Source organism: Protomyctophum bolini (genome assembly GCF_963924005.1).
Source record: "Protomyctophum bolini genome assembly, chromosome: 11".
NCBI classification, from domain to species: domain Eukaryota; kingdom Metazoa; phylum Chordata; class Actinopteri; order Myctophiformes; family Myctophidae; genus Protomyctophum; species Protomyctophum bolini.
The window spans coordinates 39,226,830-39,253,919 of NC_137872.1; the positions used below are offsets into that span (position 1 = coordinate 39,226,830).

The 27,090-nt window shown below is 43.9% G+C and overlaps 3 protein-coding genes across 4 annotated transcripts; all 3 read left to right on the forward strand.

The window, feature by feature from the left end:
- Positions 1 to 2,034: 2,034 nt before the first annotated feature.
- On the forward strand, positions 2,035 to 2,319 carry LOC308323467 (histone H2B type 1-C/E/F/G/I-like; the record flags this gene model as incomplete). Its single annotated transcript, XM_080775196.1, has 1 exon — positions 2,035 to 2,319. The coding sequence occupies one exon, from the start codon at positions 2,035 to 2,037 to the stop codon at positions 2,317 to 2,319; it is 285 nt and encodes a 94-aa protein (XP_080631322.1).
- A 2,912-nt stretch (positions 2,320 to 5,231) lies between these two features.
- LOC308324043 (uncharacterized protein) lies at positions 5,232 to 8,728 on the forward strand. The gene is made up of 2 exons (XM_080775949.1): positions 5,232 to 5,672; positions 6,916 to 8,728. The coding sequence occupies exons 1-2, from the start codon at positions 5,495 to 5,497 to the stop codon at positions 7,911 to 7,913; spliced, it is 1,176 nt and encodes a 391-aa protein (XP_080632075.1). The 5' UTR covers positions 5,232 to 5,494; the 3' UTR covers positions 7,914 to 8,728.
- A 2,783-nt stretch (positions 8,729 to 11,511) lies between these two features.
- LOC308324042 (uncharacterized protein) lies at positions 11,512 to 16,305 on the forward strand. Of its 2 annotated transcripts, XR_013964868.1 has the most exons (3): positions 11,512 to 11,929; positions 13,330 to 15,715; positions 15,771 to 16,305. XR_013964868.1 is itself a non-coding variant. In XM_080775948.1 (2 exons), exons 1-2 carry the CDS (start codon positions 11,770 to 11,772, stop codon positions 14,352 to 14,354), a joined length of 1,185 nt encoding a protein of 394 aa, XP_080632074.1. In that variant the 5' UTR covers positions 11,512 to 11,769; the 3' UTR covers positions 14,355 to 16,305. The 2 variants fall into 2 exon arrangements, 1 of the variants encoding a protein (XP_080632074.1); XM_080775948.1 differs by having other exon boundaries at positions 13,330 to 16,305.
- The last annotated feature ends 10,785 nt before the right edge of the window (positions 16,306 to 27,090 follow it).

Below are 27,090 nucleotides of genomic sequence, written 5' to 3' on the forward strand. Positions count from 1 at the left end.
CAGACAGACATACAGAGGGACAAACATTGCTGTTCCTTAGAGTGGCTTCACCACACAAAAATAATCAAATGAGTGTCCATGGAATCGTAGTGGGAAAAGCCTGCAGTTATGGCTATTCTTTCTATTGTATGAGCTTTCTTGAGCCGTTCGCCCAAGTGTGCTTGTTTTTTTGTTTCTGTTTGATAGCTAACTTTCCCCCACTGTCTTCCCCTGGCTGCAACTGTAGATCCTCTGGAGGGCACAAGCACCATACCCGACCACGCGTACATCCCCTTCCTGCAGGAGAAGGGCCGAGGACCCCCGGCGTTCCCCCCGGGCTCCCCGGGGGCACCACTTGAGAAGCCAGAGGAGTCGGAGGACCACAGTGTGGGGCGTGAGTTCCTTCCAGGGCCTTCAGAAAAGACGGAACACGACGTGTGGAACAGCTGCATGACTCGGCCAAACCTCGAGACGCCGCAACTAAAAAAAGAGCACAGCGAGTTTATCATCGCAACGGAGGTCCGTTCCTCTCCTGATGGCGTGAAGAGTGAGCCGTGCGACCAAGATGGAGCGGAGATGGAGTTTACGTACGTACTGTCCCCCGATGACTACGGCAACGATGAGGACTGGGTGATGGGCGATGAAAGACAGCGCTCTTGTGATGAGAATCGGACAGTGAATATGCTAAACGTGGGAACAGTTCTCAGTGATGGTCATGAGGAGGTGGGAGTCGCAACAACATCGCTTTGTGATAATTCTACATCGATAAACATTTGCCCCGTGTGCGGCAAGGGGTTTGAATACACACACACTTTAATGAAGCACATAAAAACGCACAACGACAAATGTGGCGTTTGTGGGAAAGCCTGCGCTTCCACGAAAGAGTTGCTACGTCATTTAAAAGGCGCCCACAGCAAGTCGCATTTTTGTCTCGTTTGCGGAAGAACGTTTTCAAAGCACTGCTTGATGATCGCGCACGCCAGAGCGCACACGGACGTACGGGAGCACGCGTGCGACGTCTGTGGAAAGGCCTTTTTCAGGAAGGACCACCTGGTGGTGCACATGAGGACTCATTCCGGGGAGAAGCCGTACGCGTGTGACATCTGCGGCAAGGCGTTCAGCCAGAGCCAGAGTCTGACCATCCACAGGAGGAGTCACACGGGAGAGAAACCGTACCCGTGTTCCACGTGCGGCAAACTCTTCATCACCAGCAGTCAGCGCAACAATCACATGCGCAACCAGCATAATTCGGACGAGAGACCGCACGCCGCAAACGGTTTAGGCAGAGCGGACAGCTGACGAGACACGAGAAGACGACGCACACACTCTACACAGGAGAGAGACCGTACGCTTGTGACCGTTTGTGGCCTGAGGTATGAATCTGCCCAGAACCTAATGGTGCACTTAAAAACCCACATTTCTTTTAAAATAAATACAGTACGTATAATTCAGATTCATCAGAATTAAAATGGTCAGATTCCAGACTTGGTCCCTTTAACGATTCAAGATAGTGTTTTTGACAGCTATTTTTTGTTTTAGCCATAGTCTTTTGAATTATTTTAATGGAATTTTAGTGTAGTTTAGTAACTTTAGTCGACTAAATGTCATAATATATTTGTAGACTAAATCTACAGTTGATTTAGTCAACTAAAATGTATTTTGGCGGGCCTTGATGCCGTCTTAATGGCAAATTTTACACTCACTGAAAATAGCCGATCTACAAGCTCACAATGGCGACACCGGGGGGAAAAAAAGGGTTTAGATAGTTTAGGGAAGAATAATTCAATTAGAGGTTACAAGTATTGTGAGATAACTATAAATGCACCAAGTCTGCACAGAAAGTCTAGGAAGGAGAGCTACGCCATCTACGTCAGTGGTTCCCAAAGTGGGGTCCGGAGACACCCAGGGATCCCCAGCTAAATGGAGATAGAAATGTCATTAAATGTGGGTCCGTAGACTAATGCATGTCAAATTTGGGGTCCTTAGAGAAATCTTGACATATCTTTTCAAATAGGGGTCTGTGGGCTAATTTGTGTGGGGGTCCTTGACCTGAAAATGTTTGGGAACCACCAATCTTATGTGTACAAAGTCCTGAAGCAGGTCCACCCTGACACGGGTATCTCTTCCAAGGCCATGGGCATCATGAACTCCTTCGTCAACGACATCTTTGAGCGCATCGCCGGTGAAGCCTCCAAACTGGCTCACTACTACAACAAGCGCCGCTCTATCTCGTCCAGGGAGATTCAGACCGCCGTCCGCCTGCTGCTCCCCGGTGAGCTGGCCAAGCACGCCGTGTCTGAAGGCACCAAGGCTGTGACCAAGTACACCAGCTCCAAGTAAACTGCATAGTTTCCTATTAAAAACACAACGGTCCTTTTAAGGGCCACCCATCTTTTCCAAGAAAGAGTTGATCCAAACAAAGCAAAATGACCAACTATTCCAGAGCTTGACAACTAAACCAGTTTAAAAATAGAGAAATGGAAGCGCTGCAGGGATCAGTTAGTGGCTCTTAGATGGGTGCTCTTTGGTAATACAGGTAGAAGTTAGAACCATATACGAAACGGGTATCTTTCCTTCAAGTTGTACTGCTTGATTCCCAAATTGCTTGACTTGAAAAGAAAAATCGAATCCAGGGCACTCCTTGGATTCCTTTTTTTCTTTTCAATGTTACACCTTTGGGAATCAAGCAGTACAACTTGAAGGAAAGGTACCTTTGTTGTATATAACTAAACCAGTTTGTCAAGGTGCTCAGAGGATAACATGGGACTTGCAGATTAGGCAATACATTTTTTAATTATTAATTAATTTCATATGCAACAAATGACTGCTGTAAAGTTTGTATGAACTACATTAGAGAAGCTTGTGGAAATGTAGATTAATTCATATTTCTATTACACTAGCTCCACTACACTAACGCAGTAAAAATCTCAATTGTATTAAAACCCAATGAGACAAGTTATAAACACATGAAATGTAAGTGCACCTGTTTTCTATCATTGTGATTTGGCAGGCAAGAAGAAGGGTTTTCTTTTTTGGAAATTAAATGTGAACTGTTTAAAGAATAATGGTGTGCTTGCAGAATTGAAGAAGGAATGATTGCCAAAAGTTTTAATGTTTTAACTAAATCATATGTTTAATTATGGTAAATAATGAAACATAGGCTGAGATATCACTTTAAATATAAATCTAAAATATTGAACCAAGAGAAAAACAAAAAAAGCCCACAACATCATTAAAGACACCAACCACCCCGCCCATACCCTGTTCCAACTATACTCCCTTCCAAAAAACGCTACCAGAGCATCAAACCTCACACCACCGTCTCGGTAACATTTTCTTCCCCCTCAGGCATCCAGGCTGCTGAACAGCTGACCTTGCACTGTACGCACTGACACTTTACATTGCACTTTCTTGTTGTCTGTTTGCACTACCGTTTCTTTGCACTATAGTCGTTGTGTTCTTGTGTATATTGCCTTAAGACTGAGAGTGCTCGAAGCAAACTTATTTCCATTGTATTCATCCGCTGTGTTTATACATTATGACAAAAATAAACCTGAACCTTAATAAAATACAATTCATTAATGGCTGAATGTATAAATCTGAAAACGAAAGCAAATAAAATTGATGAGGATAAGGAGAAATTAACTGAAATGGAATCGGAATTGACCAAATTAACTATTAGAGGAAACTATTAGAGAACTATGTGTGATTTTCTTTTTACCAGAAAATTAATATAAACGAATCTAAGTTGCATGCTTTCCTTGATTCATTCACATACAAATGAATGTTGGGGAAATTACTAAACATGAGGTGAGTTGTGTAGGGGTAAATCACCAGGCCCTGATGGCCTGCCTAATGAGTTCTATCTCTCTTGTACAAACAAATTAGTCCATCTGCTAGCCTCTGCTTATAATGATGGAATCAAAAATCACACCTGTGTGAAGTGAGGGGCGCTCTAATCAATCATATGAAATGTAAGATGACAACTGAATTTATGTGATATATAAGCCCGAGCTGAATTAAAACAGTTGCACTGTTTAGAAAACAAATTTAAATTATCCTTTCATTGTCAATGGCAAATGTGACACGTGTTGTGACAAAACTGTATATAGGAGGGGCTAGGACCCCTCAAAAAGGGTCCTCGTATAACGTAGATAATTGGAGACATGAGACACGAGATTATAAAATACTTGCAATACACTGCCTAGCTAGACGGCACAGGACACCATACCTGCTGAATACGTTCGACCCCTCAAGATCTCCATTAATATGCTCAAAATGTAAAAACTAAAATGGCACTTATATGCACTGCTTTTGGGACTGCTTTACAATCTCCAAATTCTGGTTCTTTATTTCCAAATAGTTTTTTTGTATGCAACATGAAACCAGGTCTCTTTATGCTCAGCCTTCCAGACCGGACCATGTCCCTGAACCCACCTAATGTTATGCTTCTTCAAAAGTTATTAGTTCTGGCCAGAAAATGTATCCCTTTCAATTGGATTATGGATAGACCAACAACACACACACACAACACAGTGGCACCGAGATAATGGAGAGAATGAGTGCTAGGTCTACTCTAAAGGCAATGAAGACATTTTCACGAAAATATAATATAATAGTACTTGACCTCAGTTGTCCTTAGCTAAAGGTAGACGTGACATGATTGAAAACCCTGGTCAACGAGGACAGTAACGCCTGGTTTGTCTCAATATAGCTGATGAATTGTTTTGACTCATTACATTACCAGGAAATGCTTGATGTGTCTTTGTATAGCTGATGTAGCCTATTGCTCTAATGAACCCCTTTATTTCCACTTTATTGTTTTGTTTTTTGATGTTTTGAATGTAGGTGATTTATTTTTGTCTTTTTAAAAAAAAGAAAAAAGGGTGACACTAAAGGATAAAAATAAATTATATCTATTTTGTAATGATAATTTAGAAAGGACTGTAAATATATATTACAGTTTACTAATGATAATTTAGAAAGGACTGCAAATAATATTACAGTTTACTAATGATAATTTAGAAAGGACTGTAAATATATATTTACTTCAGACTCAAGTGACTGTCTGCTGGGATCACTAGGGGGGTGGACCTATGGGGTGGACACTGTTTTAATTTACTTTACGTTAAACGAACTGTGGAGGGCAGTATTGCACTAGATTGCTAACCTCGCCTCACCAGGTTTACTCTTGGGTTTACTAGATTGCACACTGCACAGCCTGCCGGAAACTCTGCCGGAAACGAAAAAAAAGAAGGACAGCAGTGCTTCGCTGGGTTCTGTGCTTACAATCAAAATATTATACGTTTGATGCTCTGCAGTGCACAGCCCTGCTGTGTGTACTTGTTTTCGCGAAAGTCTGTGTGAATAGTGTCAATCTGCACATTTTCTGCACAGGGGTTAGTTCAGAGACTACAACTTGCTGTGGGTGGCCAACAGGGAAACAACAACATCACACACTTCTCTGTACAGAAATCATCCACTGATCTCTGGAGATCAGATCAGATCTGACGACATGTTTCACCTCAGCGCCTTCGTGTCGGAGCGACTCTCCGCCGCGGTTGTGGACATCTGTGGAGAGGTGGAGAAGACCCTGTCCTTGTACCGGGTGGAAGTGTCCAGGTCCAGAGAGGAGATCTGTCTCCTGCGGCAAGAACTGGCCCTTCTCAGAGACAACAACACCACAGGCCTGTGTGAGTGAATGAATGACCACCTTTCCACGAGAATAACTTTTGTTCTAGAAATTTAGAATATCTCGGAAACATGACTGTCATGATACGAGCGTCATGTGAACGAATACTGGACAACTCACCCCGGTGCTTGCCCGTTTGTCCTCCCGGAATTTTCACCAGTGAGGGGGATAACTTTGTAATGCTATAGAGCACCGAAGTCTGACGTCACTTTCAGTAGAGGGCGTCAGTCCCCAGGTTCATGTATTTCTTTAGTTGCATTGAAATCGCCTTAGGGGGATTTTAGATCGCTTCATATAAGAACTGTGTTTGAAAAATAAACCGATCATCTCTGCCTTTCGGTCAGGGGGGTAGCTGTGTGTCGTTAATGATGTTCATTAATATTTGATACAGCCAGTTTCTGGAGAAAATGGAATTAATGTGGCCGCAAAAGCCACAAAAAAAGAAAGACAACTCAGTCACAAGGCAGCTATTTTCACAGAAAATAGGGCACCCCCTTCTGAAATGTTGCGGGCTTAAAGAATATATATATTTGTACAATAGGCTACAATAATTAATTAATACACTACATAATTGTGTAGTACACATACTCCTGAAATGTACCAAGTAACGGTATTCAAGTAAATGTACTTAGTTACCATCCACTGGATATAATATCAATGTTATATCTATCACTAATAGTTTGAGTTATTTATTGTTGCATCTTGTGCAAGAGTACAACATAATGTTGCACTCTTGTTGTCCGGCTTCTTCAGAAATTGCTGCAACATCCTACTATTAAGACTACTAACACTACTAGGCTAATAACGGTAGAGAGATATGTGAGAATAGATATTGTTTAAGATTTTCAATACATTTATATCATGATACGGCATGAGAAGTGTTGTTTGTCCTAGCGTTTAAACTAAGTAATGGAATTCTATTACATTATGAAAATGACTGAACACTCATGACCGTTCTAGCTGTTCTAATATTTGCCTGTCCCCACTTAGTTATTACCGGTATATAGCCATTAGTGGTCATTATTTATCAAAACTATATTTAGCAGTAGTCATCCCCAAAATCGAGGACATTTCAGTGTAGATTGATTGGGGTCCCAAGGATTCATAAAATCTAATGAGCTTTCTCAAGCCATTCACCCAGCAAGTTGTGTTTAAAGTTTTTAAACGGACCGAGTGTCCTCGTTTTTTGTCTCTGCTTTGATCGCTAACTTTCCCCCACTGTCTTCCCCTGGCTGCAACTGTAGATCCTATCGAGGGCACAAGCACCATACCCGACCACGCGTACATCCCCTTCCTGCAGGAGAAGGGCCGAGGACCCCCGGCGTTCCCCCCGGGCTCCCTGGAGGAACCACTTGAGAAGCCAGAGGAGTCGGAGGACCACAGTGTGGGGCGTGAGTTCCTTCCAGGGCCTTCAGAGAAGACTGAGCACGAGGTGTGGAACAGCTGCATGACTCGGCCAAACCTCGAGACGCCGCGACTAAAAGAAGAGCAGGACGAGTTCATCATCACGACGGAGGTCGCTTCCTCTCCCGATGGCGTGAAGAGCGAGCCGTGCGACCGAGATAGAGCGGAGTTTACATACGTACTTTCCCCCGAGGACGACGGCAGTGCTGAGAAGTGGATGACGGGCGATGAAAGACAGCGCTCTCGTGATAAGAATCAGACGGTAAACGTTCTAAACGTGGCAACAGGAGTCGCAAAAATCGAGACGTCGAAAAACATTTGCCCCGTGTGCCGCAAGGCTTTTCACTATGCAAGCGCTTTGGTTAAGCACATAAAATCGCACATCACCAAATGCGGCGTTTGTGGGAAAACCTGCGCATCCACGAAAGAGTTGTTGCGTCATTTAAAAGGCGCCCACGGCAAGTCGCACTTTTGCCACATTTGCGGAAGGACGTTCTCAAAGCACTGCTTGATGGTCGTGCACGCCAGAGCGCACACGGACGTACGGGAGCACGCGTGCGTGATCTGTGGAATGGCGTTTTTCAGGAAGGACCACCTGGTGATGCACGCGCGGACTCATTCCGGGGAGAAGCCGTACGCGTGTGAGATCTGCGGCAAGGCGTTCAGCCAGAGCCAGAATCTGACCATCCACAGGAGGAGTCACACAGGGGAGAAGCCGTACCAGTGTTCCGCGTGCGGCAAACTCTTCAGCACAAGCAGTCAGCGCAACAGTCACATGCGCAACCAGCATAATTCGGACGATAACGCCGCAAACGGTATAGGCAAAGCGGACAGCTGACGAGACACGAGAGGACGACGCACGCACTCCATGCAGGAGAGAGATCATACGCCTGTGACCGTTTGTGGCCTCACTGGCCTGCGGTATAAATTTGCTCAGAACCCAATAGTGCACTTAAAAACCCACAAAACGTTATAAAATAAATACAGTATGTATCATTTCTACCGCAGGGGATTCAAGTACAGTAACATCCAATAAAACCAGACATTTAAAGCACAAAGATTTGTTTACATCAACCCTGACACCGGTGTCTCTTCCAAAGCCATGGGCATCATGAACTCCTTCGTCAACGACATCTTTGAGCGCATCGCCGGTGAAGCCTCCAAACTGGCTAACTACAACAAGCGCCGCACCATCTCATCCAGGGAGATTCAGACCGCCGTCCGCCTGCTGCTCCCCGGTGAGCTGGCCAAGCACGCCGTGTCTGAAGGCACCAAGGCTGTGACCAAGTACACCAGCTCCAAGTAAACGGTTCCGTCTGCTCTAAACACAACGGTCCTTTTAAGGACCACCCATCTTTTCCAAGAAAGAGTTTATCCAAATGCTATGACAAGCAAAATGACCAACTATTACAGAGCTTGACAAATAAACCAGTTTGTCCAGGTCAGTCATCAGACATTCACGTGAATCTGTCTCTGAGATGACATGGCTTGCAGATTAGGCAATACATTGTTCAATTGATTCATTTGATATGCAACAAATGACTGCTGTAAATTTTGTTTGATCTACTTTAGAGAAGCTTGTGTAAATGTAGATTCATTCATATTTCTATTGCACTTTCTCCACTACACTAACACAGTAAATCTTAATTGTATGAAAACCAATGAAACAAGTTATAAACATGAAATGTAAGGTGCACCTGTATTATATGATATCATTGTGATTTGGCAGGACAGACAAGAAGGGTTTTTGGAAATAAAACGTAAACTGTTTAAAGAATAATAGTGTACTTGCATAATTGATGAAGGAAGTGATGATTGCCAAAAGTTTAAATGTTTTAACTAAATCATAATATGTTGAATTACGGGAAATAATGAAAGATATGCTAAGATATTACTTTAAATGTAAATCTAATATATTGAACCAAGAGCAAAATGAAAAATACAATATATTAATGGCTGAATATATTATTCTGAAAACGAAAGCAAATGAAATGGATGAGAATAAAGAGAGCTGACATTAACATTCTATTTATAGTGACTCATAGGAATAGACTATGTGACAACCAGATATAGTCTGGTGACCACCGGCGAGACGGGTGACAGCCGGAATGTAGACGGCACCCAGCAGTATGGGTTGGCGACCCCAGCCTGCATCCTCCGTGAGGAGGAAGCCCAAAAAAACGTAAGTCGGGACTTGATCACCCCGGCTGGGTCACCTGAGTGAGGGGTATGATGTTTGTGAGACCCAAAACCCTGATGACCTTGGGATACATCACTGAGGATACGTCCCAGATGCATCCATGCGATGTATTTTCGTTCTGAAATTCAATCGGAATTGACCAAATTGAATGATGTCTCCCAGGGCCTCCACCTACAGGCAGGTATATGGTTGACATGTCTCTAGCAATGCACATAGTCTAATAAATATACATAAATAAAAACTCCAAAGTAAACATGTCAGTGCAATTCTAAATTAAAATGGTGTTATGATAGAGGATGAGAAAATGAAAAGGGAAACTATTTGTGACTGTGATTTGTAACTGACAACTGTGTGACAAAATCTACCAGACATGTATTATAAACTAATCCAAGTTACATGCTTTCCTTGATTACATACAAATTACTAAACATGAGGTGAGAGAAGCAATAGCCCATTCTAGGGCAGCTGAGAGGCATGTTTTCGTAACAACTGTCTTATGGCGGTTATTTTTAACCCTTTCTTACACCTACTCCCCAAATTAACCATACAATGGAGCTAACACAAAATACCTTAACTCATGAACTAAACAACATACAGAGACAAATTAACACGTATCGATATAATTTGGACCCAGGGAATTCAGTAAAGTGGTTATTATTAACATTCAAGCTCATCTTGACATTTCAGGACAAAAACGACCAGAAAACGTTCAAATCACATCTATAGGCCTAATGGAGTTTTAACAGAAACCTGTGCAATTAAGAGGGGGTGCTGGAAGCAGCAAAAATATTTTTAAATGCTGAGGACGTCAGTGGAGAATATTTGGATAGTGTGCTGAGGGAGGAATTCACAGTTACTCAGACTCAATTTCTGAGTGACTGAATGGACTAGTCCAGCGGTTCCCAAAGTGTCCGCGGACCCCTAGGGGTACGCAACGCATAGCCAGGGGATACCCAAGCTGCCAAAAAAGAAATGTCCAGTGCCTCCCCAAGTGTCTGCCCTGCAGTGTCTGCCCAGTGCCTCCCCAGTGTCCGCCATGGTGCCTCCCCAGTGTCTGCCCAGTGGCTCCGCAGTACCTCCCCAGTGTCCCCTGAGTGCCTCCCCAGTGTCCCCCTGAGTGCCTCCCCAGTGTCTCCCCAGTGCCTCCCCAATGTCTCCCCAGTGCATCCCCAGTGGCTGCAGTTTCTCCCCAGTGCCTCCCCAGTGTCCCCTCAGTGCTTCCCCAGTGCCTCCCCAGTGTCCCGCTGAGTGCCTCCCCAGTGTCCCCTCAGTGCCTTCCCAGTGCCTCCCCAGTGTCCCCTCAGTGCCTTCCCAGTGCCTCCCTGCAGTGTCCCCTCAGTGCCTTCCCAGTGCCTCCCCAGTGTCCCCTCAGTGCCTTCCCAGTGCCTCCCCAGTGTCCCCTCAGTGCCTCCCCAGTGTCCCCCTGAGTGCCTCCCCAGTGCCCCTGAGTGTCTCCCCAGTGTCCCCCTGAGTGCCTCCCGAGTGCCTCCCGAAGTGCCTCCCCAGTGCCTTAGTCCCCAGTGTCCCCCTGAGTGCCTCCCGAGTGCCTCCCCACTGTCTCCCCAGTGCCTGCCCAATGTCCCCCCAGTGTCTCCAATAGCAATACAAGAGCAATAATACAAATGAATCTTAATTTATTAATCTTATTAATTCATTATTTAATCAAATTAATTAATTAATCAAAATGTTCGACAAAGAAGGCCCCCCTGCGCCCAGCACCATGCCAAAGCTTTTTCCTGCAGGAAACACTACGTGTGGTTGTAAATATATTGTTATCTGTGTTGCGAGGATGAGGGGATACCTGGAAAAATATCTACGCCAAAAGGGGTACCTGGTCCAAAAAAGTTTGGGAACCCCAGGCTGGACTAGTCTATTGGGGATAAGGGAATGGAATCACTGGGTGGACACGGTTTTAATTTACTTTACGATAAACGAGTATACTCCAAACTGTAGAGGGCAGCACTGCATTGCACTAGATTGCACAGCCTGCCGGAAACCAGAAGAAGAAGAGTAGAGTAGGAGAGTAGCGACGGGCATTATGGGCTATAGTTCCAAACATTGCTCCTATGGCTGGAACTATCCCATTGAGATAGATTGAGCACTTCCGCATTCCATTGTTAGAATGGGAGTCAACGCTAGTATCGCCACTCTCTTACTAGATTACTCTGGTTCACCGGAAGAAGCGCTGGCTAAAGTAAAGACTGTTCACTGCTCACAACGGCCCACTACTCAGCTGCTTACACCGGTGTGGGTTCTTTGTTACAGTCAAACTATTATATTAAAAGTTTGCTCTGCAGTGCGCACAGCCCTTCTGTGTGTACTGTACTTGTGTCTTAAGGTTGTTTTAGCGACATTCTGTGTAAAGAGTGTTACTCTGCACATTTGTAATTTCTACACGGTTCGTTCAGAGACTATTTGTGTTGTGGGCTGGAGACAACAACATCACACACTTCTCTGTACAGACATCCACTCTCTGGAGATCAGATCAGACGACATGTTACACCTCAGCGCCTTCGTGTCGGAGCGGCTATCCGCCGCGGTTGTGGACATCTGTGGAGAGGTGGAGAAGACCCTGTCCTTGTACCGTGTAGAAGTGTCCAGGTCCAGAGAGGAGATCGGTCTCCTGCGGGCCCTTCTCAGAGACAACACCACAGGTATGTGTGAGTGAATGACCACTTTTTCACGAGAACAACTAGAACTGGTTCCGTGCTTTTCACGGAACCGGCGGCCATTGTTTAGGTTCCAGTTTATCCGAAACAACTTTAAGGGTTCTGAACAAATACGGACTACCTCGTCGCTAGCACGGTGCTAACATGCTAAAGCTTGTAATGTAAACAATGGCTGGTACAGTACTACTACTAGCTCTGGTCCATAGAAGGAGCGGGAGTGTTTGGTTAAAAAGATCACACCCGTGTGAACTGAGTGGTGCAACCCGAGTTCTTTATTGTTGCATCTTGTGTGCCGGAGCAAGTGTACAACATATGTTTTGTCGGCTTCTTCAGAAATTGCTGCAGCATACATTCAAAAGAAAAAAACAGGCAAACACAAAAGACACCATTAACACTACTATTAAGGGTACAGACATATTTGCTATTGTTTGATTTTCAATACATTTATATCATGATACGGCATGGGAAGTGTTGTTTTTCAGGCAAATGAGTGTCCATGAAATCGTAGTGGAGAAGGCCTGCCGTTATGGCTATTCTTTCTATTGTATGAGCTTTCTTGAGCCATTCACCCAGCAAGTTGTGTTTAAACGGACCGAGTGTGCCATTTTTTGCAGTTTGTCTCTGCTTTGATAGTAGCCCCTCTCGGAACCCCTCTTGGGGTCAGCCCAATCCGAACCGAACCGGGCTGACCCGTAGGGTCCCTATGCGGTGATGTGTTTTCGTATGGAAATAATGGAACGCGGACATAATTACCTTCGGTAACGTGGTTTCTGCGCTGTTTGAGGGCTTCTGAATGTGTGAACTCTGGTTTACAACATACATCGCTGCGAATCATCCTGTGCCGCGGAAGCCGTTAAGTATTTTTAATCTATGTTTGACTGATTTGGAAGCTTTGATTCCTCTCTTCCTTCCTTGTTTATTTATCGTTTATTGTACCGCCTCCCGCTGTGCGATTGGCTTGTGCGTGGCTATGTTCCTGCCTCTGATCTGCTCAGTTATAGCTATAGCCACTAGCTAGCCAGATAGGCGGTACAATGAGGTGTCAATAAATATGGAAGGAAGAGAAGAATCAAAGCGACCAAATTGGTCAAACAAAGATTAAAAATACTTAACGGCTTCCGCGGCACAGGAGAATTCGCAGCGGTGTGTGTTGGAAACTAGAGTTCACACATTGAAAAGCCCTCAAACAGCGCAGAAAGGACGTATCCGAGGTATTTATGTTTATTTATGTTCGAGTACCCGGTGACAGGGTAGAGGTGGAATAGGACCCCATGGTAACTGGGTCTCAAAAATGTCAGAAACTTCAGTACCATTGGGTTCTGCTTGTGGGGCTACTTTGATAGCTAGTAACTACCCCCACTGTCTTCCCCTGGCTGTAACTGTAGATCCTCTGGAGGGCACAAGCACCATACCCGACCACGCGTACATGCCCATCCTGCAGGAGAAGCTCCGAGGACCCCCAGCGTTCCCCCCGGGCTCCCTGGAGGAACCACTTGAGGAGTCAGAGGACCACAGTGTGGGGCGTGAGTTCCTTCCAGGGCCTTCAGAAAAGACGGAACACGACGTGTGGAACAGCTGCATGACTCGGCCAAACCTCGAGACGCCGCAACTAAAAGAAGAGCAGGACGAGTTCATCATCACGACGGAGGTCGGTTCCTCTCCTGATGGCGTGAAGAGCGAGCCGTGCGACCGAGATGGAGCGGAGATTGAGACTACGTACCAATCACGGTCCCCCGATGACGCCGGCAGCGATGAGGAGTGGGTGATGGACGATGAAAGACACTCTTGTGATGAGAATCAAACAGTAAATATGGCAACAGTTCTCAGTTATGCTCATGAGGACCTAGCCCCAAAAGCAACATTGCTTTGTGGTAATTCGAGAAACGTTTGTCCCGTGTGCGGCAAGGAGTTTGAATACACACGCACTTTAATGAAGCACATAAAAACGCACAACAACAAATGCGGCGTTTGTGGGAAAGCCTGCACGTCCACGGACGAGTTGTTACGTCATTTAAAAGACGCCCACAGCAATTGTCATTTTTGCCACATTTGCGGAAAAACGTTCTCAAAGCAATGCGTGATGATCGCACACGCCAGAGCGCACACGGACGTGCGGGAGCACGCGTGCGACGTCTGTGGAAAGGCGTTTTTCAGGAAGGAGCACCTGGTGGTGCACGTGAGGACTCATTCCGGGGTGAAGCCCTACACGTGTGACATCTGCGGCAAGGCGTTTGCCCAGAGCCAGAATCTGACCATCCACAGGAGGTGTCACACGGGAGAGAAACCGTACCAGTGTTCCGCATGTGGCAAATTCTTCATCACCAGCAGTCAGCGCAACAGTCACATGCGCAACCAGCATTCGGACGAGAGACCGTACGCCTTAAACGGTTTAGGCAAAGCGGACAGCTGACGAGACACGAGAGGACGACGGACGCACACCATGAAGGAGAGGGACCGTACGCTTGTGACCGTTTGTGGCCTGCGGTATAAATACTTTTTGAAAAGCCTATGGGGAAAATGAACGGGGAATTATTTCCGTGGCCACTCGTCGTTCTGAAAGGGACTGCGACGCTCTTTTGGTATAACTATTATTAAAGTGTGTGTGTGAGAGAGAGATACATTTTTTACTGATTGCTATAGACTTAGAGTGTTTGTTCAGCTACAGGAGTCTCCTTGTCTCTAGTTCTTTACAGAAAATGCATTTTCAGGGTGTGACGTGATGTGATGTGATGTGTGAGTGATGACACAGAAGTGAGCAGACAAACATTGGACCTGGAAAACTAGTTAAATGGGTAAAGTTGAGACATGGGTTTGGCTGAAATTGGCAACCCGCCTGAAAATGTATGTTCTGCTTACCAAAGAGCTGTAGAGGCGGCGATGCGGCTGTTACTGAACAAACACTCTGTGGCAATTATTCCGATTTAGAATACACAAATGTTTTACTGTATTCTACTACAATATCTATTCTATACTATACTCTGTGGACATTGCAAGGACACTTGCAATGTAATCCAGGCCAAGGCTCACAGCTTCTTTGTTTGTTCAGAGTGGGTTGGGTTATGCCCATGGGCAATGTCTAAAAGACATTTTGTTTACTTATTGTTAAGGATACTTTGTGGACATTGCAATGACTAATAGTTACATGATCCATCATCCCCAAAGAACGGTGTACAGTTATTACTCATGAAGCCTAACCCTTAACAGACCACTTCACCACTTTTCAATCTTCACTAATAATCATGAGGAAATGGCGCAATTTTTTTCTACTCTGTCTGTGTCTCATAGGACGGCTGTGGGCAGTTCAGAAACTGTCTTCCAGTGACATCATCGATGGGGAATACAAGCTAATAGAAACTGCAGGCTTTCTAGTCCTGAAAAGTTGCAATGAGAAAATTGAAGCCATCGTTCTCGCGATAATGAAAATCTCTTGTTTAAAAATGAATCTGCCTAATGATAATGTCACGGAAGACTGTTTCTAAACTGCCCACAGCCCTCCTATGAGACAGACTGAGTAGAAAAAAATCGTGCCATTTTTTCATGATTATTAGTGAGGACATTATATGAAAATAGGTTGAAAAGTGGTGAAGTGGTCCTTTAACGAGTGATTGATTGAAATCTTGTTTACATCAGGGTCTTCCATTTTCACTTCATCAGGATTCACACTTGCTGAAAATGGCAAGCTCACTGCGACATGTTGTGAGCTTGTAGATCTGTTGTTTTCAGCATGCAACCAACTAAGTTTAAAATGTCCCTTCGTAATATCTACGTCTAGTTTTTATTTGCTGACAATTGTCATATTTTGTCAGTTTTAATCATCATGGCTTAGTTTTCATTTAGTTTTCATCAGTGAAAAAAGGTAGTCGACAAACATTTTTTTGATCATAGTATTTGTCGACGAAATCAAGAATGGGTCCATCGGTATTGTAATTGTATAGCAGACGAGAAGTCCACATACCAGCTGTGACTAATAAAACCAGTTCCGGGAACGGTTCCAAATGTGATGGAACAGATTCCCGTTCCTCAATGTTGGAGTCCAGTCCCAGATCCCAACCTTATCTTATCTTTGGGTAAAAGATAGCCAAGATAGGCGATAATTTGGTGAAATCTTTTGAAAATTCCCAACGTGCCCAGAATGGGATGCCATGCCAGGCTGAGAAAATGTTTCATAAAAAGTCTGTATGTACATAATTGGTGGCCTGATATCTCAGAGGTGAGTTGGTGTAAAAGTGTCACATCAACTCTTAAGACTTGTAAAAGTCTTATCTTTTTCGATTTAAGTTTGAATTGTATATTTAATTTTTATAATATTGTCTACGTTTTTTCAATTTAAGTTTGAATTATAATAAATCATGTTAAGATTGTTTTTGTGTTTTATTTCATGAATTTTCACAAAGTCAGGGCTAGACTGCTGCACACCTGTAGCCTGGCTAAAGCCAGACTCAAATCACACTTATTTTTGCCAATGGCTGATTCGGTCTGGCTTATTAGCCAGGCTAGCACACCTGTACTGATTATTAGTATCATAAGATCATTATTATTATCATTATTAAACATTACCATAAGATTATCATAAGTTCTAAAAAATGCTTTATTTTTTTCTGTTTCCTTTGTATTTTCTTTATTTTCTTTGTATTAACTTAAAAAAGGCTAGGCAAAATAAGCTTCGACTTCAGCCTAGACCTTTTCGGTGCCATGTCTTTGTAAAAACTTTAATGCAAATGATGAAACTTAACATGTAAGTGTAGAGCACCGAAATAAACTATTCATTCAAGTATGTTTCACGCTTTGATATCTGGTGATTCTGCAGTGGCCTGTGTTCATCAAATGAACACTAGGTGGTACTGCTCGACTATGTGTATGTGACTATGTGACTGTGTCTCATACAATGCAGTGGTGAGTATGCTTTTTACATTTCTCAAGCCCAGATCATCATAGCCAAAAGACAATAAAATAAAATGTGGAGAAGCAACATTCAGTTTTCTTTTAAATCAAGGCACAGCTGAAGACGTTTATGCTTGTGGTTGCCTTTTTTTTTTAGATTTCTGATTAGCCTTCGATTATTAGACTAGCATACTCTGGTGATGATAAGAAATGGAGTTGACTTTAATGACTTTAGCCTGATGTGGGTGAGAGAGTGAACCTGAGGGCAGGGTGGAGGTCAGCTAGTATTGTGCCCATAGCTGCAGTCATGCTGTGGATTTGAACCATATAGGCTACATTTGAACACAAAATTGTGTAATCCATTATTTATCACGCAAAAAACCCCACGTCTGGCCAATAAGGCTCACAGCTGTTTCTGTTTGTTCAGAGTGGGTTGGGTTAGGTTTCTTTTCGTAGGCCTAGTAAGTCTAGCAGTCAGTAAAACATGCATACTATTAATAATGAAAAACATTTTACATTTGTTTTAAAAACATTCTCAGCTGTAGCTGTAGGCTACTTGTGTTGATAAGTAAGTAGTCTATAGCTGTGACAGTGATTTTGCCCCTTAAAAAAGTCCTGTGCGTGATCGAGTGTTAAGATCCAACAGAATCTGCGTATGCTTTTAGGACTGCAGTAAAGAGTGGTGGAGAGAGAGAGTCGAAACTCACGATTCTCTGTGTTTTGATGTTTTGACGCAACATAGTGAGTGAGAGAAGATGTAGTGTAGGCCTACTGTCACTGTAGACACTTGAATACTGACGTCTCTCTCTCTCTCTCTCTAATCTGGCTTAGTTTCGTTTTGTCTGTCTGTGTGTGCACAGACTAGTGCAGGCAGCCTGCGCGCCGCGGGATCCCAATAATCAGATTATTCTACGTGTTGGGTTAACGTTCTCTCCGGGTCTCTCTACTGAAGGCTAGAGAGACATATGCGACGGGGCGGCATGACCACCACCACGTCCCCGCGGTTCTTCAATTAATCCCGAGTCAGACAGAGATATACTACTTAGAACACATGTATTCAGAATGCTGAACTGCGGTGAAGCTAGAATATGTGACTAGAGAGCTGCGTTGTTGTGTTGTACGTGTGCAGACAGACAGACAGTCGCTCCAGTCTCCAGTCCGCGCGGTGCAGAATGAAAGCATGCAAAGCAGCCCGGCATCATCACCGTCTCCCCTGCAGTGCTGTTGGACTGTTACTGCTGCAGATGAACTTCCAAAACAGACTACTACTAGTGAAGTGAACGCCTTTCTATCTAGACCTCATCTGAACCTGAGCAACTGTCCATCCACGAGCAGTGCAGTGAGTGCACAACCTGTCGGATACATGGAATAAACGTGAAGGTGAGTTCATATTTTATTTAATGTATTGTTGTAAAGAGCATAATCAGACAATACAGCCTACAAAATTGCCCTGGTCCAGTGCTTACAGCGACTATACCTATAAGAATCAAATAGCTCCAATAAGTGTTTGTCTCTTATTCTAGGGGGAAATTGCACGAGCAATGTGAGATTAATTTTGTAAAATAGGGGAGAGCTAGTGGTTTAATTTAAAATAGAATAAAGCATTAGGCTATGTCCTATAGACTAAAACTGCTTTTCATAATAGTATGTTGATTACATGCATTTACATCAGACATTAGCCTACAGTACAGACACCGACCACAGCATGGTTTGTACTTAACAAAACATTTCATAAAAATAAAAAAATAAATTACAATAAAACACCATCCTCTGGGATCATTTGGGGTTATAGTGTCCTAGTTTGAGGGGAGGATTACATTTAGACAGTGTCTGGCTCTCTGGAACATACTGTAATACCAAGGGGGTTCCGGTCCAGATTATAAAATGTCTCTCATAGGCTATTAAAAATGTCACTATGTTTAATTGAGGAAGGACTATTATGCTCATACAGGTTTCACTCTCTTCACGGTTGATCTGCCGAGCTACAGACAGTTTATGGAATAACCAATTCGTACCAGCATCAAATGAGCAGAGAGTCTGTATGTTTAAGTGTCCCAGAGCACATGCCCTGACAATCTGAGATAGTCTGGAAAACTAGACCAATCTGCCAGTGAGAGAAGGGGGGGGGGGGGCTTGACAGATTAGCAGTGACATTTAGTCTGGCCATGCCAGGCAACATCTACGGCACCTCTCAAGGACCCCTGGGGGTCCCCAGCCCCCACATTGTTGAATCTATACAGTGTTCTGTGGATGACCTGCAGGGACACATGCATGTCTGCACAGCTTTGAAGGGCATTTCTGTTCCCATCATTCACTGGTTTTGGTCAGGTGATAGAAAACGTAGAGGAGGTGTATTTTAAATGAACACAACTAAACCTAAAAAGAAAAGTTGCACCTTGTTTGAATGGCATTGTGTAAAAAAATAAAATAGATTAGACCTCTGTGACCTTAGAACAGATAATATCCACACAATGGCAGTCCTCTCTCAGAATTCCTTATATAAATGACAAAAATATGTGTGATTGACTGATTCTTATAGAGCTAAATATATGAGAAGAGCCATCCATCTCATATCGCTTAACCAGAGTCGGGTTGCAGAGGTACCACTTCCTGCAGAGAATCCTAGATATACTTCCCTCTTTGTGTGTGCGTGCCTGCCTGTCTGTGTGTGAATGTGTGTGTGTCTGCCTCCCTTCGTGCGTGCGTGCGTGCGCAGCCTTGTGCATGTGTGCGTGCCTGCCTGCCTGTCTGTGTGTGTGTGTGTGTGTGTGTGTGTCTGCCTGCCTGCGTGCGTGCGTGCATGCGCAGCCTTGTGCATGTGTGCGTGGCTGCGTGCGTGGAATCCTGCAATGAAACATATACAGCAGTTATCCTTCAGGCATCTGTCATGGTTTTGTAATGTTATGTACTATTATGCCCACTGCCTGGTAGAGTCAATGTGCAACTGTGCCAGGGTTGCCAGAGAAAATCACGAGTCGGTGGTCACAGAACAGAACGGAACATATGGGCCTGGGGGGGGTCAGTCAGGGCTGGGATATATGCAGCCTGATTGCAACAGCTGGCACTAAGGACTGTGTGGGTAGGTCGACCGGCTTCTCTTACATAACCGTTTGTAGTACTAATACTACCATGTGCTGCTGTACACACTATTCTAAAATACAGACTCAGACATTATAAGGCTAACAGGATAAGTTCGCAAATACCGTGAATGACGGGCTCCTTTCGATGGGAATTTACATTTACCACCCGTTGTGGTCTACCGATTCAGGCCAATTTAGAAATAAACTAGTGATTCACATCTTTTATTGGATGGTGTCAGGACATTCCACATGTTGGTAGTGGTAGCAGAGTAGTCGATTGAGCATTGTCCCATGTTTGTCCTATATTATGGTACCAGATCCCAGGTACCGGTCGTTTCCCATGTTTGTCCTATATTTATGGTACCAGATTTTTTTAAGCTGTGAGTTTCACTCACTTAGGATAAGTATTTAGACATGTATGATGGTATTTAAGGCACTGTCCCTTTGACTATTTTATTTTTTAATTTTTTTTATAACTTTGTTTATTGTTTTTTTGTTGAGAAATAATAAGTGGTGGCATTAACGTACAAGTATAACGTACAAGAATACATTGAATTTTCACCCCAAAAAATCCTACAAATGATCCATTCGGCCAAAATAGCAGATTTACAAGTTCAAAACATGTGGCTCAAAACATGAGCTTTTAGATTGCGTGTACGTGTAGACATATGTAGACATATTTTGTGTAGCTTAAAAATAGGAGCTGGCAGTTACTGGACTCCGGTTGTTTTAAAGAATCCTGCCTCTGATGAATAAATAAGATGGAAAAGCTGCTTTTTTTTAATCTATCATTTTTATCCCACGATCTTTTAACCCATTTTTCACCCCTGTGTCAATCATCTAATGTGATCCTGGGCTCTACACACCCTCCGCCAACCTAGTCCCAATATATGGGGGACAAGGGGAGACGGACTTGAACTCATGCTTCCTTCATGCCTGAGTGTCCAAGTTGCTCGTTTACACCTGACAGGGGGGAGTTTCCCTGGTTGGACGTCACGTAACGCGTGGAAGGAACACGTTATTCCAACCAGTTCCTTTCCCCTCCAGCAGGCGCCCCGGCTGGCCAGGGGGAGGCACTTTAGAGACCAGGATTACTGCATGTTTTTTGTGAGTGTACCTAAAACCTAGGGGACACGGGGAGAACATGCAAACTCCACACAGGAAAAGCTTCTCTCTCTCTCTCTCTCTCTCTCTCTCTCTCTCTCTCTCTCTCTCTCTCTAAAGCACTCTGGTGGGTCTCTCTCTCTCTCTCTCTCTCTCTCTCTCTCTCTCTCTCTAAAGCACTCTGGTGGGTATCATCAACAACTCCCTTACGGTTGCACTTTACGTTCCTCCAGCTACAGAAAACAACTCACTCTGATCGTCTGCCAAATCTCTGCTGACTCAATTCCACTGTGAGGAGAGGAGGGGAGATTCTCGCCCTTCTCTCCCTGTCAGCATGAATGGATCCAAAGTGACTCTGTCTGAAGTACAAATTGATTGGGATAATGTAGGGGGGGTGTGGTGTGGTGTGTGTGTGTGTGTGTGTGTGTGTGTGGATATCTTTGGCACAGAGCGCACAGTGGGCATTCCTTTTGGCTGACACAGCAGCAGGCAGCGAACGCAGGCTGGCACTATGCCAGCAACGCTTCCTTGTAGTAAACGGCGAGAGGAGATCAATAATTATGATGAAATGATGAATGAACTGTACTTGGCAGATAAGTGGTTTTCTGGTCCTCTTTATTTCATTGCGTTAACAACATTAGGTGGACTTTCGAAGGTGTGCGTTTTGAAATTAAATGCCGGAGCGGTGTGTATGATCTAAATGAATAGGCTGCCAAATATCTAAATATTGAATCAAGAATCGTAGGTGGCTGAAAGTGTCTGAAAATGATCCCAGGAGTGGTTTGAAGTGAAATTCCCCCCCGGAAGTGGTTTGATTATTTTAATTGAAGTCTGAGTCAGCCAGCATAGAGCCCACAGGGTGCTGAACGTTGTGTTTGATGTACAGAAATGTTAATTAATAGTATATATATATACACACGCAGCCTCATTATTGCAGTCCACCATTACCTTAAAGACTGAGATACAGTATGAAGACAGACAGACAGGCCGATCAGGAGCAAAACAATGCTCTCTCTAGCTTGACTGCAGGCCACGTACAGTAGGCTTACTGTTTCATATATTACCCCTGTGTGGCCTGCCTTCATATACACATGAGGATGAAATTACATTAAGTTTAGTGAGGATAAGGAGCACATTTAGCCACTGACTCTCTCTTTCCTCCTCGATCGGCACATCACAAAGTGAATTGGACACTATAGTCCTCTATGCCTGATGTAGCTCCATCAGGCTCCACATGCTAGCTTGACCTCTGTGTGCGTGTGCGTGCGTGCGATAGATTAACCTTGTAGTACCAACTGCACAGCTGTAAGCGTGTGTGTGTGTGTGTGTGTGTGTGTGTGTGTGTGTACATTATTGGTCTGGAATGCTCTCCCTTCAGTTGTTATAGAGAAGCCCACTCTTAAATCTTCTTCAAGCCTATCTTTTTTCCCCTTTTCCTTGCATTACTGTCCCCCCCCCCCCCCCTAGCTTTATTAATCTCATTGCTGTGTCCACCTCTTCTTATCTTGTGGTTTTAATACCGTTTAATAGCATTTTGTTTTGCAATTTCAATATTTAGGCTACATATGTGCACATGTGTTCAACCCTGTGTATTCTTTGCCTGTCGTGTGTCGCGTAGTATGATCTGTGTGTACACGGCGAGCACGTGGGGTGTTCTGTTCTGTTCTGTTGTCTTGTCTTGTCTTGTCTTGTCTTGTCTTGTCTTGTCTTGTCTTGTCTTGTCTTGTCTTGTCTTGTCTTGTCTTGTCTTGTCTTCTCTTCTCTTCTCTTCTCTTCTCTGCTCTGCTCTGCTCGGCAGTGGTTTTTTAAGAAAAGTATCAAACCACGCTGATATGCCCGCTGTCCCCTCAGAGTACCTGTTGACTTAAGTGCAGTGACCCATTCTGGAAGGGAACCCCTTTCGGTGTTTTAAGCATTATATTATACTTTAGCTGTTTGAAAAAAAAAATAGCAGATCTACAAGCTCGTTAGCGTGGCACTCGGTGCCGTGCTACGAGCTTGTAGATCTTCTATTTTTGAAAAATCTTTTTTTTTCTTTCTTTTCTTTCTAGAATCGGCCTCAGGTCTAAATGGGTTAAGTAGATGTAATTAGTTCCTTTCCACGGTGGAAAGTGAACTAATTCCACCACTGCATTCTACCAAACCACTGGCTTATACAGGCTCTCCTATACACGGCTGTGTAATCTCGCCATGGATGTCAGAGCGCAGCTAATTTGGGATTATAGCTGCTGTCTGACTGGCCTTGTCTGCGGGATTAAACCCACCGTGAAGCGATCTGTGCCGTCCTAATTCTCAGACGCACCCACACACCCTGGTTATATTTACGTCCTGGTTGACATGTGACCCGAGAGCGTGTGTGTGTGTGTGTGTAACAATTTATTTATGTCCACACACAGGGAAAGCATACAGGAACACAAATATGTTAGGCGCCGTAAAGGTTACATTCACAAACACGATATAACACACATGTCCCTCATGCAGCACTCTGTGGGCACAAGCAGTGGCAGCTCCGCCAATAAAGGGCTCATCTCGGCACACTTTGCCTGCCCTTTCTGCCTCGTCTTTGGGCTGGCATCCCGAGTTGTGGAAACCCTCCGACAACCAGTCCATGTCCTGTAGGCTGGATCGCCATAGGAAAGTTCTTAGTCTTGCACTGTTGCTTAGTGTTAAAGCGCTCTCTGACCCCCTTTTCACCGGTTGGTTCCCCCTAATGGGAACCGGTTCAGTTCTTTTTGGTTCTTAGTCCATGAGCCAGAGCTCCAAAATTGGTGGGAAAAACTACACCTATAGTAAATTGTTTATAGGATCAATACGAGTAAATTAATACATGATAACCCTTCCACAGTAGTAGCTTTTGCATATTTTCGACTATTTTGCTTTTTTTCCTACATAATGCCTCATTTGCATATTTAAATATGTACAATTTGTTACACAATAAATCATTGTCTTCGTGTAAGTACTCAATTGGGGACGTGTCATGGTGATAACAATCTAATATAGGTATGGTTTTGCACACTCAATTCATAATTAACGTTCCAATTTTGGAGCTCTGGCTCATGGACTAAGAACCAAAAATAACTTAACCGGTTCCCATCGGGAACCAACCGGTGGAAAAGGGGCCTCTATGTTGTTGTTCTCATGCATGTGCATGGAAGCTCCACCCAATGACTGTGTATGTTAAAGAAACCCTGCAGGAGCACTAGAGCCAGTGCAGGCTTTTCTGTTCGTTGGGTCTCACTACCTCCATGGCTCTGTTGAGGAACCTGACTTTCAGATCCATGAGCAGGCTGGATCACTCACCGAATGGAATCATTGGACAGACCCAGGCCGTATAGTTCTGTCAGGTACACTTATACCATCAGAGGACACTGGCATGAGTGCCTCTCTTAGAGTATAGTAACCTGTGGGGCTGGGTAAATGTACTGTATTTTTTGTCCTGTATAAGTGATGTACTGTCTTACCTTGTGGGCCACAAGCCTGTAATAAAGTTTATATATACCGCTGGTAAGCCGCCGGGTCCATATATTACCTCTCTTCCCACTTCCCAGTAAGCTGTTCATGGGAGAGGGTTAGGTAGACTCTATACCTAACCCTCTCCCATGGGTTCCACCGAAATTGCAAATGCATCCATGCACTACATCGACGATGGTAGTTGCAACGGAGCAGTTTAACGTGACTCTGTAGCCTACTTCATTGTAGACAAGTGAGAAAGAAAGTACTGCAACTTTCATACTCTATAACCTGGCAGGTTAAAACAAAGGGTTGTTTGTAAAAAAAATTGGTTTTTTGGAAAAATATAAAAAGATACTATTATTAAATATATTTAGTATATGTAAGGTTTTGCCCACTCAAATGGTACCTCGTCAGATAATCCCCATGTCCTACAACAACTTCTGTGAACAGACTATCGTTTCCAAAAAGTAAAGGCATCATTCAGAGCTGAGCTACAGATGATAAACTGTAACTCATGAAATGTTAAATCAGGGGTGAAATAACTGTGTGAATCAGGCTTAAATAAAAAATGTAGTCCAGTCAACCCCCGTCCGCATGCATGCGCAGTACTGCTTCCGTGAGATTGCATTGGGAAAACATGGCACTGGCTGACGAACAACCGCTTTGTAAGCGGCTGTTTCACCCCTGACATAAAGTTTTACTTGCCTTTCGCTATAAGTTCATCATCTGTAGCTCGGTTCTGATACCTTTTCACCACTGTTGTTGGACGGCTCAACGCCCGTTCTACCGATGCAGGGATACCCTCGTAACCCCTTCTCGGAGCTAAAGCATAGATACGAGACTACAAACGGAGCTTGGTGATTCATAAAGGTCAATAACTATTAGTAGAAAAAGACACCATATAGTAAAGAAAATGGTCATGGATTTTGCCGCAATCCAGTAACACTGTCACTACACAAGAACACTTCACAAGTACATTATTTCTTGTTTCACAGTCGCCTCTCTAGAGTCTAGTCTAGATTATTTTCGACCACGGTCGAGATCGTGGATTTCACAATAACACGACAGACTTCCCGGTCCTTCATTGCCATCCCCAGTTCCTGCTTACTGATGCCTGTGTCCCTAGCGATGACATCAGGGAACGACAGTTTTCTACCTCTGGTCTGCTTTGAGGCAGGACTCCAGAGAAGAAGGGAAGATATAACCTCATTGTCAGCTCTGTAGCAGTGGCCGGCAAACTGTGTTCTTCTGGATTGGACTAGTGAAGAAACACGGGGAAGGTTGCCGACCCCGTATATTAGATTAGTCGATGGGTGGCTCTTCCAAGACAGATTTTGCGCTCTCATTAGAAGGCAAGTGCCATCCAACCGTTTCTGTAGTTTCTTTAAAAGTGTCCATGTCTCGGAGCCAGTCGTCCTGTGCTGTGATGACCAGATCTTATGCATGTCATTGCAGGCTGACCAGGCCATACCCTTCCTAGTTTGAAAGCCATTTTAGGAAGAAGATATTTGAACCCAAATACTTGTAGTCATCAACCTGTTTCAGAGGAGTGTTGTTAAGTGTTTTTATAATGTGGTTATTGTTGGATTTGCATATACTGTATTTACGTATTCAGTTTTGGTCTCGTTGAGATAAAGACCCAAACACAGTTGGAGGCCTGCTCAAGAGACGGAAGGAGAGCCTGAGCGTATTCCAATGATTGACTGATAAGTGCGATGTCATCAGCGAAGTCAGTGTCGGTTAGGTATTTAGCAGGATGACGAGAGCTTCTCCTATATAGGGTTTAGTTGGTATAGCCCTTATGTGGTTGCATAACACGGTCCACCGTACCTGGTTGCATCTTTCACTCGGTGGACAGAAACCCGGCAAGCTGCTCCAGTGTTTTTTTTTTTCCCCTTTGAAACTGATTTAACTACATGGAAATGAGGAGGCGGAAGGGTAATGTTTAGTGGCCTGGACTGGCCCTGAGATATTTCCTCTGTTAAGGATTGCATTGCATTGCATTGCAGAGTATTGTATTGTATTGTATTGTATTGTATTGTATTGTATTGTATTGTATTGTATTGTATTGTATTGTATTGTATTTCAATTCCCAAAAGCCCCATACACTTGTGTGTTACTACTGGCTAACCTGCCAGGGAGGAGCCCCCACCAGGAGGATGTAGCACCTCTCGTTCAAAATTTTAAATCATTTAAAAAAAAAAAAGTTTTTTCAATCATTTTTTTCTTTTTTCTTTTTACTTCATCCAGATTTCGAAAATTCCTCTAATTTGGTGTTCAGGTGATGATATGCACATTACATGCACAATAGAATTACGAATTATTTATTTAATTTATAATGGGCTTCGGTGGCAACGAGGGCCAAAACTGGTACCCACCGGTGGGCACTGGATGAGTTCACTTAATGAACTGGTGGGCGTGCCCACATAAAAACAACAACATTTTAACAAATACTGTACACTTATTTTGAAAAAATTATACCTCCTTATATAACAATAAGACCTGATGATCATGTTTTAGGGTGGAAATAAACCACGGCACTCCGTCTTTAAACAAACTGTAAAAGGCAGAGAGATATAATGTCGGTCCTCATACTAGTCTGAAGTGACCACATAATCACATGTTTCT

Bases quoted from the DNA above. Each gene is read 5' to 3' on its own strand.
- LOC308324043 (XM_080775949.1), top strand. From the start codon at position 5,495: ATGTTTCACCTCAGCGCCTTCGTGTCGGAGCGACTCTCCGCCGCGGTT. The intron at 5,673-6,915 runs GTGAGTGAATGA...CTGCAACTGTAG, and splicing joins CAACAACACCACAGGCCTGT to ATCCTATCGAGGGCACAAGC.
- LOC308324042 (XM_080775948.1), top strand. From the start codon at position 11,770: ATGTTACACCTCAGCGCCTTCGTGTCGGAGCGGCTATCCGCCGCGGTT. The intron at 11,930-13,329 runs GTATGTGTGAGT...CTGTAACTGTAG, and splicing joins TCTCAGAGACAACACCACAG to ATCCTCTGGAGGGCACAAGC.